Below are 17026 nucleotides of genomic sequence, written 5' to 3' on the forward strand. Positions count from 1 at the left end.
GACATTATGAATCTTAGAACTGATAGTGTTTGCTTCTTTACTCAGGTTACTAGGAAACTCAGAGCAAAATCTATGGCCCACTTTTAGTGAGTGAAAGGACCTTGTGGTACATATTTAAGGTACTGATCCCAGCCTTATATTATTTTTCCTTTTCTTCTGATTTTCTTATTTATTCTATTCTTCTGTTGTGATTTTAATGAACCTAATTCAATTCTAATAAGAGAATTATAAATAATACTTATAATTATTATTATATGTAAAAACGTAAGAACTAAGCTGTAATCTATAGTACCAGCTGGGCAATCACAGAAAAGATAGGGTCAAAACTGCTATACTATATGGCAAACTGATAGGCTGTTTGGAATGGGTCACAAGATCTTAAAAGAAATGCAAGTAGGATGTATGAAATATATGTTAATCAGGCTTATATATCCTAGATTTCCTATTTTCTATTATAACATGCTTAAGTTAGAGAGTAGAGAGCAAGCCTCAAAGATTCATGACATTAGATAAGGAACCCTGGTGCTCTTACTGTTTGATTGCCTAACATAATCTCATTCTGGACACTGATTTGAAAATTCTTCCAGGATCATCTGAATTTAACCCTTGTTTTATCCCTATTTAAGTCTCCAGAAAAGCTCTTGGATCACAAATGACAAAGTAACAATGCCTATTAATTGTTTTCTAGGTCTTGACTGTCAAACTGATTCTAACTAATTGGAAAGTTTTCTCTCACATCATATTTACAGGGTCACTCAATATGATGTGTAAAGTATTAAATTAAATAAAACATGCACTAAGGCAGGAGGCTGATCTGATAAAAGACAAGTATACTCTCTTGAGTCCCTTAAATTAGGGTAGTTCACACAGACACCCAGGCATTATAGAAAAAAAAAAGAACATTCAAAACATTATACATTATAGAGACAAGAGGCCAATGTACAAAGAACAGGCAGAAACACACACAGAAATGACAGAGCATGTGGCCAAAGTGAACAAAAAGAAGAGTATGAGGTGAATGGTCATCATGTACAGCACAATTTTCATCAGCTGTTCAGCTGTATAAAGGCAAAACGTAGTTTGACTTCAGCTGCTGTATTTCTTAGTGGCACAAAATAACTCAGTCACTTATGAGCTAATTTGTGCTGCAGAAACAAGGCTTTAACAAAGCAGATTATAACAGAACTTTATAGCATAGTTTTTCTACATTTATACTGAACAAATGGAAATTAAAAATATCTTACCAAGTCAACTCACCACTGAGGAGAACTCTCAGTATGGAAAGAAAATATGGTTAAAATAATAGGTCTGGTATGTAGTAAGTGCTCAATAAATGTTAGCAGCAGCTACTACCATCACTACTACTACTACTGGTACTACTACTAGTACTAGTCCTACTACTACCGTTACTATTTTTGTTGCTGCTACTTCTACTCGTAAAGATGGAAACTAAAAGAGCTCTGATGCAGACACCTGTGGCATACTCAATATCTATCACTCCCTACTTTCTTGTTAACAGAATTCTGATTTTTGCTCAGGAATCTACCTCTCAGAGAAAATGACTCTAACCCCATTTTAGGGGCACATCTAGATTAGTCAAAACCAATTGTGGTTATACCATTCCTTTTGCCCATGACTGGGTTAAGGGTGGGCATTCGGCCTCCTGGCTAATAAAACATGAAGGAAGTCTGCTGAGGTAGCAGGGGAGAAGCTTCGGAAAAAACTTTTCATATAGTTAAGAAAGACACACTGGAGCACTTAATCTCTTCTCTGAATATTGTCAGGGTAAGAGTACCTTAGTTTCTCTGATGTTTCCTTTTTGATGCTTTTGAGTTCGCCTTCAAAAAATATGGCCTTACGGCATTTCCCTTACTATCTGGTCAGCTCTTTGCTGATTTTAAAATGTTAGAAAAAAAATCTTATTCAGCAATCTAAAAAATTTTTCTGTCAGAATAATCTGTCATTACCAAAAACAGAAATTTCATGTTTGTTTCTAAAATGAGCTAAGATTGATTTGACTTGTTTTGAGAATTTTATACATAATATTTAGTCTTCTTTTTATACTGCTAAATTTTTTAAAATTGAAGTATAGGTGATTTACAATGTTTCAGGTGTACAGCAAGGTGATTCAGTTATATATATATATATATATTATATATTCTTTTTCAGATTCTTTTTCACTATTGGTTATTACAAGACATTGAATATAGTCCCCTGTACTTCAAAACAGAAACAGACCCAAAGACATAGAAAACAAACTTATGGTTAGCAAAAGGGGAAGGCGGAGGGATAAATTAGGGATTTGGGATTAACAGATACAATCTTCTTCATAACAGTTATTTTTCTACTGCATAGCTAGACTAGCTTTGTGCTGCCCAATACAGTTGTCACTAGCTGCATGTGGCTATTCAAATTTAAATTAGTTAAACTTCAAAATTCAGTTCTTCTGTTGCGCTAGACGCATTTCAAGTACTCAAAAGCTAACTTGACTACTTACTGGCTACCAGGCTGGACAGTGCACAGATAGAATATTTCCATCATTGAGGAACGTTCTCTTGGACAGTGCTGGGCTAGATTACGTGTTTTGAAAGTTTAAATTTTCATGTATTAGATTACATTTTAAAAGGCTCCAGTTTACACAACTTATGTTCAGACAGCTTTATTAACTTGGATAGCGTGAAAATAAATTTTGGTGTGGTAACTGAATTGTCTCAAATTCTGAACTAGTAGAGACAAGATTAATGAAGAAAACATAATTATTTGTATATTCATGATACATATATGTTAAATATATCTCCTTAACGTTTGCAAAAAGCTGAAACAGAAGACAAAGATAGTAATAGAAATGTCAACCTACCAATAACAAACTCCACAATCTGAGCATCTAAAACATAGTTCATGGGTAAAATGCAACAAGCCTGGCATGTGTGTCTGGCATGTTTTTTTCCTTTTTCTGTTACCTATCATACATTATTCATATTATATAGCACCTGTGTTATTAGACCCAAAATGTGTGCCCACCCCTACAACTACATAACAGAAATAGATGGGAATTGAGAGGTGGGTTTGCCTTTCTCACTCCTACCTAACACAGTCTAATATGCAGTAGGTACTCCATTCTTCTTCCCTTGCATAAAACCTCTATTTTCCGAGATTTATGTTATTCATCCAAATCACTATTTGGTTTCATCACTGCTTTCTCCTAACCTTATGATGGTCATTTCCTCTCATTTTTTAAAGAGCTTGATACCCGCTTCACAGTCTCACTATACACTCCGAGTCCTAATAACATCCTGAGTGAATCCAACATCCACACGGAAGACTCCCCAAACTCCCTAGCCTTAACATTCCTAGAACTCCTTCACCTCCACTCAAGGTTAGGCATGCACTCCCATGGCCACACTCCAGATTTGTTCTCACTGAGAACAGTCTCACTTCTCATATCTTAAATTCAAATACATTCCACTCTCTGATCCCCTCACCTGCTATCTCTCTCACACTGTTTTTCCTCAACACTGGTTCTTTAATTTTTATGGATTTTTCAAAGTTACATCCTTAATTTTCTCCCCAGTAGCCTTCTTTAGACTCCACTGTCATTCCCTAGTATAGAGTGCATGGCTCAGCATGTCATTCTCAACAGTATCCTTAAAATCTTCTTGATTTGTTTACTGTTCTGTTGTAATCTCACCTTTCCCTAACCCATTTTTACCTAAAGCATAAATCTGAGGCTAAATCTTTTAACCTACCCACCTGGCACTTAATTTTCTTTGTGCCTAGAATGCTTTCATTGTCACTTCCTTCTTTTCTGGTCAGCTGCAATTTGCCCTTTCAGATCTTTAGCTTCCCATGGGAAGAAATCCTTAAATCCCTAATTAGGCTATGTGACAATTCCACATGCTTTTATAGCATTCCATACTTATTCTATCATATCATATCATATCATATCATATCATATCATATCATATCACTTATCACCCTGCATTGTGATTTTCTTTGACTTCCCAAGAAATTATAAATTCCTTGAGGGCAGAGCCTCTCTCACACTATCACAGTCTGATAAAGAGTAAGCACTCAATTATTTGTTGAGTGAATGAATAAATAATGCTGGAAACAATATAATCATTGTAATTGAAGCTACATGTAATGAATTCAAGATGTAAATTTAATAGAATTAAATACGATAAATAAGCTATAGAGTGTGTTAGAGGTAGTATGAGGGGAAATAGAGCAGGGTAAGGAAGATTAGGAATCCCAGGGTTGTAGGGAGTAGGGAGAGTTGCAACTTTAAATACAGTATTCAAGCCAGGCCTCACTGAGAAGATGACAGCTGAGTAAAGGTGAGGTAAGGGAGTTAGCGATGTAGATATTTGGGTTGGAAGAGTATACAAGGCAAAGGGAACAGCCAATGCAAAAGCCCTAAGGTGGGAGCATGCCTGGCACATACAAGGAGGGAAGCCCGTGTGGCTGAAGCAGAGTGAATAAGGAGGAATATAATAAAAGATGAGTTCAGAGAAGTAATAGAAGGCCAGATTGTGAAGGCCTTGCAGGCCTTTTTAAGAACTTTGGATTTAAGTAAAACAGGGAGCCATCGAAAGGTCTTGGGTAAAGGATATACTGAAACTGAATCACTCTGCCTCTTATACTGAGGGCTGTAGGGAGCAAAAGTAGTATCTGGAAACCCACAGAAAAAGCCACTTAGAGTAATCCAGTGAAAGAGTGGTAGGCAGCAGTAGAGGCAGTGAGAAGAAGTCAGATCTATGATATATTTTGAAGGCAAAGCCAATGGGATTTTCTGAGGGACTGGATATAGTCTGTGAGACAGAGAAAGGAATCAAGAATGACTCAAGGGTTTTTGGCTTGAGCCAGATGAAGTTGACATCTGAGATGGGAAAAACTGCTGGAAGAACATGTTTGTGGAAATGTTCTGGAGACAGCATTTGGACATGTTAAATAGTACATGTCTATTAAAAGTCTAATAAATGGTAAGATATGAGTCTGAAATCCATGGAAGAAGTCTGGGATGAAAATATAAATTTGGGGTCAAATAACATATGAATGGTATCATAAGCAATGAAGCTGGATGAGATCACCAAAGAAATTAGTATTGGTATGGCAGAGAAAAAGACCAAGGGGGTAAGTCCTGGGTACTCTAACATTAAGAAGTCAGAGAAAAGAATAGGAACAGCAAAGGAGAATGAGAAAGAATAAGTAGCAATATAGAAGGACAATCAAAAAGCTATAGTGTCATGGAAGCCTGGTAAAGATCAAGTAAAATAAGCACTCAGAACTGATTACTGGGTTTAGCAACATGGAAGAAACCTTTGACTTGACAGAAACATTTTCACTAGAATGTTGGAGGCAAAAACTTTATATGAGCAATTTTAGGGAAAAATGAGAAGAGGAATTAGATATGGTAAGTATTTTTGTTTTTGTTTTTTCACGGTAGGAGAAATAACAGCATGTTTGTATGGTTATGGAAAAACCCAGAAGAGAAGATGTTGAAAAAATCATCCACATGTTTATGAATAAACAAGGATTAGGATAGGCATAGGGTTGGAGAGTGTAAGAGTGAGGAATAGTGTGGGAGTGTGGGTAATAGTCTGATGATATGAAATTAAAAGCTGTATTTTTTAGATAGGAGGAAGGAAAAATTATCTGGGAGGAGTAATAAGATATAAAGAAGATAGTCAATTCACTTCTAGGCCCAGTCTTTCAAGAGCTAAGGGAGAAAATACATGTCCTTAACTTTAGAGGCCTGCAGAGGAAGCAGTATTTTCAGAGGAGAGCCAGTTTCCATTAGAACAAGAAGGTGAAGGGAAGAAAAATTCAGAGATGTCAGGATGTAAGGGATTTTGCTGATGATGGACCACGAGTTTCTGAGGGCATAGAAGAGTTTCAGTGGTTGGGCACGGATGGGAAACAGAAGAAGGGATATGCAGAGATTTATGGAATTGGATGGCAAGAGATGAGGAGTGACATGGAAGTCTGGGACTTCTTGCAGTGGCAAACATAAAATGGAATAAAGGCCATAATAAGATTAATCTTTGTTTCTTGAACTCAAGAAAGATAATGGTGGCAAAGCTGTGAGTGTTGGGGGGCCAGGGAAGTTCAGGGGGTGTCTCTCTCTCTTGATTCCTACTGGGGGAGAGTGTATTTGCTTCTAGTGCTGGAGCTTTCTCTTGACTCTTAAAGGAATTGATGGACCTGAGGCTGGTTCCATTCAGTTTCAAAAATTCATGTGACCCTCACGCACATGAATTTCTGATCAAATAGCTCACAATTTAAAAAATTTCCCTGCTCTAGGGGAAATGTAAGCTAATTTTTCATAGCAGAGTTTGGTTTTACTTACATCTGTATTGCAGGAGCGATACCGTTTCCTTTCCCCAAGGCAATATTTTCCACCTCCTGAAGGTCTGCAAACACATTTTGTTTAACATGTGAATATAATATATCTAAACACATAAACAGTATATATATTGCTTGATGAAAACATATTAACATTTACTTTAAGAAAATAAAAAATTTGACATTTTATTAGTTATTAAAATAATAATCATGCTGGTGATAGTTAGCAATAATGATTATGGTTGTTGAACAAAAAATTAAGGCAATCTACTATGAGTAACTTTATAAGGCTCTTAATTATGATGATATACATTCTTAAAAAAATGCAATTAAATCAATGTATTTTCTAATTATCATAGTAAACAGGTCTTCAGCTCAACACAATGAGTTTAAAAATCATTTATAATGAAAAGCCATTTGAATCATATTCAACAAAACACATAATCTGATACTGTATGTTCACCAAGTAGAAAATGGAAAGTTTGTGTTTTTTTCCAGACTGGAAATAAGGAAAGGACACAAAATAACTCCCTGGAAATAGCTTCAGTTCAAAGTTTTTAATTCAGAAATAAATTTCTATCTCAATTCAAATATTACATGAAGTTTTAAAAACTTCAGTTTCAAAAAATTAAATCTAAATCTAAGATAGGCTTACATTATATAGATACTTTATATTACATTCAAATTAGGATGTTAAATATGTGTTATACATAAATTAATTTTTGGAGTATTTAACATTAGAGAAATTCATATGCTATTATTTGGACATGCAATTTTTGAATGGAAAAAACTAACTTGTTCTTTTAAAAGAGGTCCAAGTCATTCTCTTAAGTATTTGGGTATATTATTTATTATCATAGGGTTTTATACTTTTGATTATTAAATTACAGTAGCCTGCAGTTGAACTTAGGTTAACTATTCTGCACTTGTTTTAAAAAGATCAAGTCTCAATTATAATTTTGGCCCACTGGTATCAATGAGATAATTAAAGTTACACTTTGAATATATTTTGAATGCTAGTGAATGCTGACTTTAAGCAAGGGAAAGAAATGGCCCAGCTTGAACCAGCTGGGAGAAATGGGTTGGTCAGACAAAAACAAGGTAGTGGGGACGGTGGTGGAAATGCTGTTTTATGAGTGGGTGACAGTGAGCTCTGTTTAGCAGGATGGTAATAATAGAAAGTGGGAGAATGAAAACACAGAACTAATACAAAGGGAAACAATTTCAAGCTAAAAAGAAGAAAAGAGAAGAAAAGAGACATTTAGAGAGAGGAACCAAAGACAGGTATCCTGAGTTAAAATGAGAAAAAATAAAAAATAAAAATAGACCATCTTCTACCCCAGCAGGGGGAAAAAAGCAGAAGTGATATTATAACACCATTCTGCACCAAATAATTGTCAGGAAAGAAGGTCCTCAACCTGAGCTCTAGAAAGAAATGGGAGCACTTGACATGAAGCAGCTAAGGAGCAGTTTAGTCTCCAGGAGGACACGCAAGACCTACTAAAGGAATCATCCACCTGCAATGGGCACTGGTGGAAGGGAGAAGCAATACAGCTAGCAAGAAATACTGACGGGGCTGGCTTTATGCCAGGGGTACTCCGGCTGGAGAAAAAGAGTGGTGGGAGAGGAGCAGTCTGACCTACATAAAACAATCGTGAGGAGAAAAGTGGATGCAGCTCCGGAAGGTGATTAATGGGGGCATGTGAATGGAAACTATTTTAACACATGGGCAGTATTCTTTTCATTGTGATTTGTGATGCGAATCAAGGCATTTCAACCCTCAAAGTGCTCTCATTGGTCCTTTTAATACTAATGTAGCAGTAATAATTTTATGTGACATGTGAAAGGACCTTATGTTTCCTGGGAATAATGGTAATGTAGCTAAGACAAGACCTGGATTCATCCATAATTCAGTAGTTTTTGGAGGAGGAAATCTATCTGATTATTACTAGATTAAAAGTCTGGCTATATCTGGGATAGATACACAATGCTTTTCTTTTTTCTTTTTCTTTTATTTTTAGTTACATAGTAAGGTGAAAAGAAGAAAAAGAAAGTCTGTCTAACAAGGCTCCTCCACTTTCCTGTGCCTATTGCTTGTTCTGAAGACAAGCACTTGGCTCACTAGTGAAACGTTTTTACAGATAACATGTGAAACCACAGCTTTGAATCATTTCCAACTGTGTCTTTTTGTTGGCTCCGGCTTACTTTAGCTACTTACGCTGGACTGTCACAGTGTCTTAGGGATGAGGAGACGCCTCCCCCGCAGGTCCTGCTGCACTCTCCCCATAGTGACCAGGGACCCCAGCCCCCATCTATGCTCTGGGGCCAAGTGCCAAAAGGAACACAATCTCCCTGATAACACCACTGCAAGATTTCACAGAAAACACAGAATTAGCTTTTAGGCAGATAGAGCTATCAGGATAGAAATAAATACATAAGGGTCAGGCATTAGCATTCTCCCAATAGATAACAGACTGAGAGTTCTTTAACTGTGTTTAGACATTGGTAAAGGTGCATGTGATTTGCAAATTATCTTTAGCTAGGCAATGATTTATAAATTTCTAACAAGTACCAGGAGTCTAAAAAACTTGACTTTACTTCTTTTTTCCTTATTTCTTCTCCTCCAGACTTTTAGTGTTTCTCATTATAGAGACCTCAAAAGTCATTTTTAGATAGTTTAGTATTAAAACATTTTTTTCTTTATATTCCACTATTATTAGACTCATGGAATGATAACGCAATATGGAAAGTTCCCCAGTAAGGAATTTTTATGATGGTAATTGCTTTTTCTTTAAAAAAAAAAAAAAAAAAAAGGCCGGTTGAGGCTACAATAGTAAAAGAATGTGTTGTGGCATTTCATCTACATGACTGCTGCAGACATAATAAAAGTAATGCCAAGACACTAGGGACAGGGTACAAAAAAACCCTTATACACAGTGACTAGCCATGTGTAGTCCCTGCATGAACATGTGTACTGGAATTCTTCTCAGCTTTACTCTCTGCAATAAACCACACATACTGCACATAAGTAGAAAGCCAGGAATAATTTATCGAGATGCAGACATCGCATAATCAGCTCATAACTCTAACATGATAAATCTTATTTGCAGAATTGGTAAAAATGATTTTTTTAAACCAAGCATTAGGCTAGGCTTTTATTGGTGCATTTTTCTGAGTTATCAAAATTTGATGAACCATACTGATGCTATGAAAGTCATTTGTTTATATGAATAACAATAGGGAACATTATTAGAGTTGAGTAACTGTCAGCAATGTTAGATTGTTAAATAAAAATTCAACCATTATATTAAAATGTAAAGGGATTATGATATGTGATGCTTTGAAAGTAATCAGTTTATTATATTAATTCTGTATATCCAGAATTCTTTCACTTTCACCATTTGTACTACTACCGCTCTAGACCAAAGTAGCAAATAGATCAGCTTGTTACCTGGTCCCCCTGCCTCACTTTCTTCTACCTATAATCAATCTATTCTCCAGTGAGCTATCAGAGAGCTCTTTTAAAAACATATTATGGCATTATGTCACTTTTTGGCTTAAAAGACTGTGGTGGTTTCCTCCTTCCCTTAACTCTGGTCAACGGTGGCCTTTGTGACCTAGCCTCTGCCTCCTTCTCCAGCCTTATTCTCTTTCTGGTACAGAATGCTCCAGACACACTGGCCTTATTTCTTTTCCTCCATACACTAAACCTGTTCTCTCCTCATGGCATTTGCATTTGCTGGTCCTCCTGGGAATACTCTTCAGATTCCTTATATTGTCTTCTCATCATTTGCTCTCAGGTCAGGTGTCACTCAATCAGAGAGGTCTTTCCTTGATCACTCTTTTTTTTTTTTTTTTTTTTTTTTTTTTTTTTACTTTTTATTTTATATTGGAGTATAGCCGATTAACAATGTTGTGATAGTTTCAGATGCACAGCAAAGGGACTCGGCTATACATATGCATGTACCCATTCTCCCCCAAACTCCCCTCCCATCCAGGCTGCCACATAACATTGAGCAGAGTCCCCTGTGCTATATAGTAGGTCCACTGGTTATCCATTTTTTTTTTAAGTTTATTTATTTATTTTTTTAATTAGTTTCTGCTTTATAACAAAGTGAATCAGTCATACATATACATCTGTTCCCACATCCCTTCCCTCATGCATCTCCCTCCCTCCCACCCTCCCCCTTGATCACTCTTATTCTGAAGTGGTTGTACTTCACTACCCCTTCCACCCTTCCCTCCCCCTACTCCAGGATGTATAGAGATTACATCCTCCTGTTTTAGTCCCCTCTTACACCTACTTTAAATCACCCTATTTATTTCTCAGATTATTTCCTTATTATTTTTATTGTCTCCTCTCCTTAGTATGTAAAAGCCTTGAGAGCCAAATGTGGCTATTCAAATTTAAATTAATTAAAATTAAAAATTCAGTTCCTTAGACCCACTAGTTACATTTCTAGGGCTCCCATAGCCACATGTGGCTAGCGGCTATGACGTTGGACAGAGCAGATACAGAACTTTTTTTTTTGCAGTACGCGGTCCTCTCACTGTTGTGGCCTCTCCCGTTGCGGAGCACAGGCTCCAGACATGCAGGCTCAGCGGCCATGGCTCACGGGCCCAGCCGCTCTGCGGCATGTGGGATCTTCCCAGACCGGGGCACGAACCCATGTCCCCTGCATCGACAGGCAGACTCTCAACCACTGCGCCACCAGGGAAGCCCCAGAACATTTCTATCATCACAGAATGTTCTAATTGGAAATGCTGAATGTCTAGAACAGTGACTAGAATGTAGTAGATATGCAACAAAACTTTATTGAATGAATGAATACATTAAATTATAGAATCCTGTGTCCTGTTTTGGTTACTACATTTCAGGAAGGAACTGGAGATACTGGAGGGTAAAGAAAGTTATATTCATCTTTGCTTCCCTGGTAGTTGGCATTCAGCGAATATTACAGTAGTTGTAACAACATAAAGGACTTCTTAAGAAAAGTGCTAAGCAATTAGGCAAGAGGAAGTCAAAATTTGGTTGACTATAAGACCAAACATTCTGACCCTAAATCTAATAAATATTAAAGTAGGACATTAAAAAAGATTACAAGTTTTGGGCAACAAAAATTACCATGAAGAAAAAGAAAATCATCTGCCCAAAATGATGAAGCAGAGGTAGTTGGCTGAACTGATAATACAGTATCAACTCTGGGAGCAGGGCTGCTAATAATGTACATGTGAGAGGGAGAATGTTCCAGCTGCCAGCTTATGATTTACCTAAGTGATCTTGAAGACCAACCGTGTGCATAATGATATACCAATTGCGTTAGATTTTCATCTATATAAAAGTCACAACAGTGGACCAAATAATCTCCAGTTTTACATTTTTGTTATTACAAGTAGCTGTGTGTAAGAATATTTATGCCTGCACCTATGAGAGTAACTGAGCAATGTAGTATTAACCAGCAATTACTGTCTTTTCCTGTGGTTTCAATTAATGACACTTAATACTAAAAAATTCCAAATCTTAAAATCTGCCTATTTTCTTCAAGTTGGAAACTTAGCATTACTGATTTCAAATAACAATAAAATTTGATTTTACATTTATTTTACATAATCACAGAGCTGCACTTAAAGCTCAAAGAGCCTTCAGAATTCATGTGGTCTAAGCACTTCATTTTTTCACATGAGGAAAGCAGAACCTGAAGGAGGTTGGCTTGCCCAAGGTCACTTACTGGCAGAAAAGGATTAGCTGTCCAAATACACACAAAAAACAAGTGGAAAAAAAATCAATTGGATGTGTAGGATTACATATTTGAAGACATTAAAGAATACATTAGTATATTTTACTGAACTGTTTTTACTACATAAAATACAAAATAACACTAGAGATTTTTTTAAAAACCCACTTAGCTGCAAGTATACAACCACATGTTATTTCATACCTCCTTGAGTATTCTTATAATTAGGAGAGGAAAAAAATCTCACTTTTTGCATTTTTCAGGGGACGAAATTGTGAAGGCCACAAAAACACTGAAAGATGTAGATTCTAAAGTATTTAATAATATTGTTTTACATGTGTCCTAGATGCACACAAAATGTAGCACAGGGAAAGAAGTCACATATATTCTCTTGTTTTCCTTTTAAAACTTATTCTGAAGGTAAAAGATAAATACAAATATTCAGTTTGTAAAATGTTGCTCAGTTCTTACCACTAGTTAATATCTACACAGCAGTAGTATTCTATAAGTGGTTTGCTAAAACCTTTTACTGCATAAATTTATGCTATTGATTATATCTATTCCATAGAGTTATAATAGACAATTATATCAGAAAGCTAAATAACATAGATTAATGGGTAAAGAATGAAGAATTCATAATAATAATGTAAGTATCAGTCACTTAGCAGCTGACAAGAGACTAGTGTCTAGTTTAACAACTAATTAACAACTCAGTCTGTGTGGGGATGACTTCAGTCTGTGGGTATCCTGTGTTACAAACTTGAGTTCTCATTCTAGCTATATCTTTCTTTGGTCCAGAGCAAGTCATTTGTTTCTTTTCTTTAGTTTACCTGACTACAAAATGGGGACTAACTTTAGCTTTTGATTATAATATGATTTGGATTAGGATGACTATAGAAATTAGTTCTATACAGACATACCCTCAAAGAAGTTAAAAATCTATCAAACGACTTGTTTAATTTTGCTCTCTAGCAAAATGTTCTTTTGTGCTTTCCCCTCACCTTGTGTTTATAGGAAAGGATCTCCTTGGAATTTTTGCTACTTCTCCTTCTGGTAGTATTAAGTATCTTGATGTAGTACATGATTTTAAGAGAAGAAACTTATTTAACTTAATAAGTTTTTTTAGAAACCTATAGGGAACTTCAGGTGAATCAAGTTATTTGGGCTAATTTTCTAGATGACTATATTAACCAATATATACTAAGATTTTAATGTAAGTCATAATTAATATAATTGGATTACACCACATAAAGTAGATTCAAGTATACAAATCCTACAAGCACATTAAAGGTGAGAATTTTGAGTTTTGTATTTTCTATTTTTATCCTTTTTTTTTAAATCTAAAGGTGCCAAATTGTAAAAGCTATATTTCCATAGGCATAGAATTTTACTTCATGTCTTAAACTAGAAGAGTTCAATATTCAGATGGAAACTACTTTTTAATCTTTATTCCCAAGGGTTATATCCAATCTAGTGATTTTGGACTATTCTAAATATCAGTCATATTACTATAGCCTAAATTATCCAGATAAATTGGATAAATCTGGCTTTCTTTTTGCTAATTCAGGTGTGTTTAACCAGATTCAGAAAGGTGAAAGAAGTGAAACTATCGTATTCAAAAATAAAATCTCATATTGCTCATTCTTGCTTTTCACATTCCTTCTAAATAAAAGAAATATGTCTTTAAAACTATCTAGAAAGATGATATATTCTAGTGAAACACTTATTTTCTTAAGAAACACTTATTCATCATTAAACAACATCTCTTTCTGTTAGGCCACTGAATTTCATGATCTCCATCAGGAATTGTCTTAAGCAAGATATATTATAAATCAAAAAAATCTAACTTTGAAAATTTGTCAGAATTCTACAAAGAAAAATTTCAAAATGAGTACATATTCAGTATTTTAAAATAATTTTTTTAACTAGATATATTTTAGGATGTGATTATGGTAGAACTTGTACCACAGCCAGCACTGGGTCTAGCCAGCATCTGGAATAAGATACCTCTAAGGAAATCCTAAGATTTTAAAGGAAGTGATACTGGTGATTCAATATAGAACATTCTTCCTAAATCAGAAAAGATAAGAGTTGGAGCACAGTGCTATTAAAAGCCTTATCTTTCTGCTCTGCAGGTGTGAGAATGCTAAAGTTTATTACAGCCTGAATTCTAAATCAGAACTTGTCATCCCATACTATTTAAATTTCTAGAGCAACTGGAAGAGTCATTCTTTCTTCACTTCTGTGTTTATAGTTTGGGACTCAGTCAAAACATATTACATTCTACTTTAAGTGAATTAAGATCTAAGGCTGCAAATGTTCTATTATATATCCAGTGCTTTAGAAGGGCATGTAATAATCCTATTCTAATCCAGCCCTGTGTTTCCCATGCAAAAATATTAGGAATCAATGTCATGTATATGTAAGCCCAAATGCTAGGTTATGTCTCTAATTGGGGCTTGTAGAATCATTAAATCAATCTCTTGGCAATAAACCAAGTATTTGAAACCTTCTTTGTGGTCACCATCAGAGCTTGCAAGGACTGGGTTTTGATTATCCTTAATATCCTGTTTGGTAATAATGCCAACACTGCTATCAGAGTTTTTATAGTGTAGATCTTTGTTTACCATTTCATCAAATATGGCATCCCTCCGATTTCTGTCCAAAGGGCTATTGTTGATGCCATGTCTAAGAAAAGTTCTTTTGGCTGAAAGTTATATTGATTGATTTGTAGAAGCGTGACCCATGGACACACAGTACCAGCGCACTGTCTGGGCTCATCAAATTTCCTCCTTTGGTTAATGCTACTGTCCCTGAGCACATCCATTCAGACCATATGGTTCTTATTCAGTCCTTGAATGGCTTATTCAGGCAAACATCCAATGGCTGTAATAGCGATGTCAGACCCCCCAGGACTCACGCAAAGATCAGTTTTTAATTTTTTGGCCATATTTCTTACTCCATCTGCTAAATGTGCATGGAACAGTTCCCATACTTACATGGAACATTTGTGGAACTGCGCCCCCGGGCAAAGATCCCATATCTTTTGCAGCCAGAGTTTGACGAGATCATTGTGGATCCAGTCCTCTGGATATGTCTATGCTATCACTTGAGCCATATTTCTCCCCTCCCCCCAACCTTTTAAAAAAAGATTTATTCAATAAGCTATGAGCAGCTTTGGTTTTATCCTGCTGGCTAGACAGGATGTAGGTTCTTTCTTGTTCCCTCTGATGAGAGTAGTTTAGAAATTCAGAGTTAAGATCAGAGGTCGTGGATATACCATTCATGCTTCTGAGACACACAAACTCATGCTTATAGTCTGTTATGCTCATTACTGCCAGTTAAGACAGTCTGGCAAAGAATTTTCTGCCCACCATCATCTAAGGCTGGCACATAATAATGAAGAGTAACGATGATGCTCTAGTAATATAAATTAACACCTTCCCTCTGAGGAAGGCAACAAAAAGCTCACTGAGATATTATCTCATTCCATCTTCACAATATCTCTATGAAATATGTAGAAATAGATTTTCTCTCATTTTAAAGTGGAGATTCATAATTTTGCCAATTTTAACACTATCATATATTCTTAGCTCAATGTTCTGTCTGGGCGCCTTTTTTATTGTGATTCCAGAGGTAACAAACTGTTACAGGTAAACAAATGAAAAATACACTTAGTAATAAAGGGTAAAACATATTGTTAACCCATCTCAGGCTCAGTGACTCACTATTCCTGTGACAATGAAAATCTGCTTTTTATTCTACACAATTTCCCATCTGAAAGTAAAGTATAATCAGAGGCAATATAGAGGGGTAAAGTTTTCCTCTTTGGAATCAGAAAGACCCGGGCTGGAATCTCAGCTCTACTATTAAATTGCTATGTAATTCTAGGCTTTCAAGTCTCACTTTCTTCATCTGTAAAATGGAGTTAAAACAGTACCCGCCTTATAGGATTTTTGTCAGTAGTAAACAGAACAAATATGTGCCTGGCACAGTGTAAGTATAAAACTATTCATTATCATGGGACTTCCCTGGTGGCGCAGTGGTTAAGAGTCTGCCTGCGGACAGGGGTTCGAGCCCTGGTCCAGGAAGATCCTACATTCCTCGGAGCAACTAAGCCCGTGTGCCACAACTACTGAGCCTGTGCTCTAGAGCCTACAAGCCACAATTACTGAGCCTGTGCACCACAACTACTGAGCCTATGCACCAAAACTACTGAAGCCCACGTGCCTAGAGCCCATGCTCTGCAACAAGAGAAGCCACTGCAATGAGAAGTCCGCGCACTGCAACGAAGAGTATCCCCCACTCGCCTCAACTAGAGAAAGCCTGTGTGCAGCAACGAAGACCCAACGCAGCCAAAAATAAATAAATAAATTTAATAAAAAATAAAACTATTCATTATATTATCATCATTATTACTGATAATGTCAACTATTTATAGATGGCAAGAACACAGACTAGCCACACAAAGTTGACCAGACCAACTGAAAATTTCACTTTAATTTTGTCATTAAGTGTTTGCATGACTGTTTTTGGTTTGAGTCAAAATTCTGGGCTCTTGTTTAATATCCAAATAGGTATAGCCTTAAGAGGAAAATCCTCATTTGTCAATAGTAAACATGCTTCTCTCTTAAGGAAAAAAGCAACAACAATGAAAATTCATGAATAGATAACACAGCATATGCAGTTAGTTAAAAAATAAGTTAAAAATAATGAAGTGCTCAGCTCACATGAATAGTTCTTTGTATTCTTTTTCCCTTAAAAATGTAAGTTGAGGGCTTCCCTGGTGGCGCAGTGGTTGAGAGTCTGCCTGCTGATGCAGGGGACACGGGTTCGTGCCCCAGTCTGGGAAGATCCCACATGCCGCGGAGCGGCTTGGCCCGTGAGCCATGGCCGCCGATCCTGCGCGTCCGGAGCCTGTGCTCCGCAACGGGAGAGGCCACAAC

At 36.3% G+C, this 17026-nt stretch overlaps 1 protein-coding gene across 11 annotated transcripts in view; it reads right to left on the minus strand.

Annotated features, from left to right (window-relative positions):
- ADAMTS6 (ADAM metallopeptidase with thrombospondin type 1 motif 6) overlaps window positions 1-17026 on the minus strand; it is a 270592-nt gene that overhangs the window by 81648 nt on the left and 171918 nt on the right. For 9 of the 11 annotated variants that reach the window (XR_014015831.1, XR_014015832.1, XM_081233911.1 and 6 more), the window contains 2 exons: window positions 8564-8709; window positions 6350-6413 (listed from right to left, as the gene is read on the minus strand). Coding sequence is in view for 9 of the 11 variants with exons in the window: in XM_081233911.1 (XP_081090037.1) it covers window positions 6350-6413; window positions 8564-8709 (210 nt within the window). In the remaining 2 variants the exon portion in view is untranslated. The remainder of the gene's footprint in view (window positions 1-6349; window positions 6414-8563; window positions 8710-17026) is intronic. The other 2 variants (XM_081233913.1, XM_081233914.1) reach the window with 1 other exon arrangement.

This window comes from Mesoplodon bidens, assembly GCF_964165515.1.
Source record: "Mesoplodon bidens genome assembly, chromosome: 4".
Lineage (NCBI taxonomy): Eukaryota > Metazoa > Chordata > Mammalia > Artiodactyla > Ziphiidae > Mesoplodon > Mesoplodon bidens.